The following is a 3113-nucleotide window of genomic DNA, read 5'->3' on the forward strand; positions in this document are numbered from 1 at the left end:
AAAACAGAGCAACAGATTGGGCAGAGAAAAGGGACCACAGAGGCACTCAGGGAGGGTGTGGGGCCAATTTGTGGCATGTTTGCCAAAAAGGCTGGATCCCACTGGCCTAAGGAATTCCCATCTGCATAGCATCCAAAAACTGTCAGGTGCCACACAAAAAAGAGCACTACCCTTAGAAATGTAAATGTGTCCCTGATAGAAGATATGTTTTCTGGCATATTCTGACAGAGGCTAGTACCTTGAGGCTTCAGATGCAAGAAATACACAACTTGCACCTATGATAGATAATATATCAATTTAATGTTACAGTACTTGAAAGGGCATCTTTATATAACTGACTAGATTAGGCTCGTGCATCCTAGAGTGCACGCTCATAGGAGATCTCATTCTTATTTAGCATTCCTTGGTATGTGATTACCAAATATTGATTAGATATGCAGCGTACACATCTTACAAAAACAAGTATGATATTTTTGTTCTTAAATCTAGTGGGCTCCCAAGGGAGGTGGTGCTCTCCCCTACCTTGGGGGTCTTCAAGAGGAGGATGGATAGATATCTGGCTGGGGTAATATGATCCCAGCACTCGTTCCTGCCCAGGGCAGGGGGTCTGACTTGATGATCTGTCCAGGTCCCTTCGGACCCTAGAAACTACGAAACTATGAATGCTTGTGTTTCCAATGCCACAGTGATTGATATAGTATCAGAACATAGGTTATCTATGAATATAAACTAAGGGTATTAGAAGCTCTTACATACTTTGAATATGTAAGAATACTGTGTATAATTCCTTTAGCTACCAATCTTTTTTCTCTCTTGGCTGCTGATAACAGTGCTTACAATTCACTTCCATTATCAGACTGTCTCCGCGCTCTGTAGTACATAACCAGCATGAATAAACACTAACTTAGCTCAATATAATTTTCTGATATTTGAAGCTGCTTGAATTATTCAGGTCAAAGAATTATTTATTAAATGAGGTATTAGGTCCCATTTTTAAGTAATTTTTCAAATTTGAGGAAAAATCTTTAGACAGTACAACTAAACCTTAAACTTCTCTGTCAGGCTGGCAGCAGTGAAATGGATTTTAGAGGATGAAAACACTGAGATGTTTTACTTATTTATTTATTTTTAGAAAATACTCTGGATCCACGATGTAAATTAAGATTAGATCAAGGGTCATGTCGTATGTATATAATAAAATGGTACTATGATAAGCAAGCCAATGCCTGTGCTCAGTTTTGGTATGGTGGCTGTGATGGAAATGCCAATCGCTTCGATAGTGAAGATGACTGTAAAGAGGCCTGTGTATTTTTTGCAGGAGGTAAGATTTCACAAGTCTTTCTACATGAAAATTTAATGGCTTACATCATTCCCTAATAGACTTAGTTATCAGGTGTCTTGTATTTCATTAAAAAATACATAAGTTACAGAACATTTTTAACATTTTAAAGTTACATATTCAAAAGTTGCCAAAATTATTGGTAAAAATGCCAAAATTAAGATTGCCTGTACAACAGTACTTTTTATTCTTATCCATATGAAGTATTATATAATCTTTGATTATATGACAACAAAACTTTTTTCTGTAGAATCAAAATTCAGAGGTACATAGACTGAACATTTTTTAGGAGGGGTATTATATTTTCATTACAGTAAGTGTATAGATCTGTTCAGCACTTTGAATAATATGAGCTGATCTTTGATTGGGGTCCCTAAGCATTAATGTTAAATAATAATACTGGTAGGTAATTTTAAGTTGTATTTAAGTAATATTTTATTTTTGGAGCTAAATTTTGACCAGCAACATACACTTTCTTCTTTGTTACAGAAATCTGACATTTTGTATGGATTCTACAATGAAGATGACTTCATTTGAGTTTTTTAGCAAAAATTTTACATAAATGCTATTTTTACATTTTAAATATGATATTGGAATTATGGCCAAATACTACTCAGGGGTTATCAGATGCATATTACCCACAGCTGTCAACTTCCTACATGAGAACCTGAAAGAGAAGAACAGTTATTTGAGAGGCTGTGGAACATGCTATTCTTGGATGGTTTCCCAGTTTTACCATCAACTTGTTCTGTGACTTTGGGCAAATCACATAGCTCCTATGGGAATCATTCTAACCATCTGTAAAATAGAACAACAGTATATTCCTTCCTTGCAGATGTTGAGGGCATAAATGCTTTATGGTTGTATAAGTGACATTACTTGCAAAGATTCATAAAAAGCATACAAAACATAATATGTAAAGACCTCCACCATCTCTTAAGATACAAGATGAATCTAGGTAAGAAAGTCTACAGATGCATATGTAAATTATTTTAACAGAAACTGGCAGTACTAAATAAGATCAAGTCAGTCCTAATGTAGCTTTAGAAATGTTAAAATATGGTTGTTCTGAAAGCAAAATATATTTTCTGAATAGTTTAATATTGTCACTTGAATACTACGAAAACAACTGAAGAGTGGGCCTAAAGTTAACAATTATTTTGTATTCCTGTTATAAGTTGCTGCCATTGTGCCTTGCTGCATTTATCTTCTTCTATATACCTGTATGTGGTGTGTTGTTAGTACTCAATTTTACACACAAAATGTTGTTTGTAATAAAATACTTTTGTTTTTACTGCCAAACATTAGATAGTGTTGGCTTCAGATAACTGATGTGTTTTCTTGCAATGATATTTAATGTTTGGGTTAACACTTCAGCTGAAAATTATCCCAGTGAAATCACTGGGAATTCTGCCACGGACTTCATCACCACTGAACTTTCTAAATTAGACCTGCCTCTAGTAATCATTCAGGTGATCACTCTGTCTGGGTTTTTTTTAAATACATGTGACAGTAAAATCAGAATATCGTTACAATTCACTGTGTATATGAGATTAGAATTCAGCCTTATGGCTTATATTGCATTTCCTATATATGAAATAATTTATGAAGTAGAACTTCCATTATATGCAGTGACTTAGATCCCAAAACAGCTACAAGGGCTAAGGCAGGGTTTGAATTACACTTTGACTCTTACTGGGGTCTGCAAAAAAAATTAAACCAGTTCATTGATTAACAAGCCCACCTAAGTGAAGGAGCAATCTGATCAAAGCCC

The 3113-nt window shown here is 34.9% G+C and overlaps 1 protein-coding gene across 3 annotated transcripts in view; it reads left to right on the forward strand.

The window, feature by feature from the left end:
* The window catches only part of LOC109301538 (collagen alpha-1(XXVIII) chain-like), a 78651-nt gene extending 76310 nt beyond the window's left edge, over positions 1-2341 (forward strand). For all 3 annotated transcript variants that reach the window (XM_019522762.1, XM_019522763.1, XM_019522764.1), the window contains 2 exons: positions 1133-1321; positions 1829-2341. In XM_019522762.1, coding sequence (XP_019378307.1) covers positions 1133-1321; positions 1829-1836 — 197 coding nt within the window. In that variant the 3' untranslated portion in view covers positions 1837-2341. The remainder of the gene's footprint in view (positions 1-1132; positions 1322-1828) is intronic.
* The last annotated feature ends 772 nt before the right edge of the window (positions 2342-3113 follow it).

The sequence above is a fragment of the Gavialis gangeticus genome, unplaced genomic scaffold (genome assembly GCF_001723915.1).
Source record: "Gavialis gangeticus isolate Ggan-Ray unplaced genomic scaffold, GavGan_comp1, whole genome shotgun sequence".
NCBI lineage: Eukaryota > Metazoa > Chordata > Crocodylia > Gavialidae > Gavialis > Gavialis gangeticus.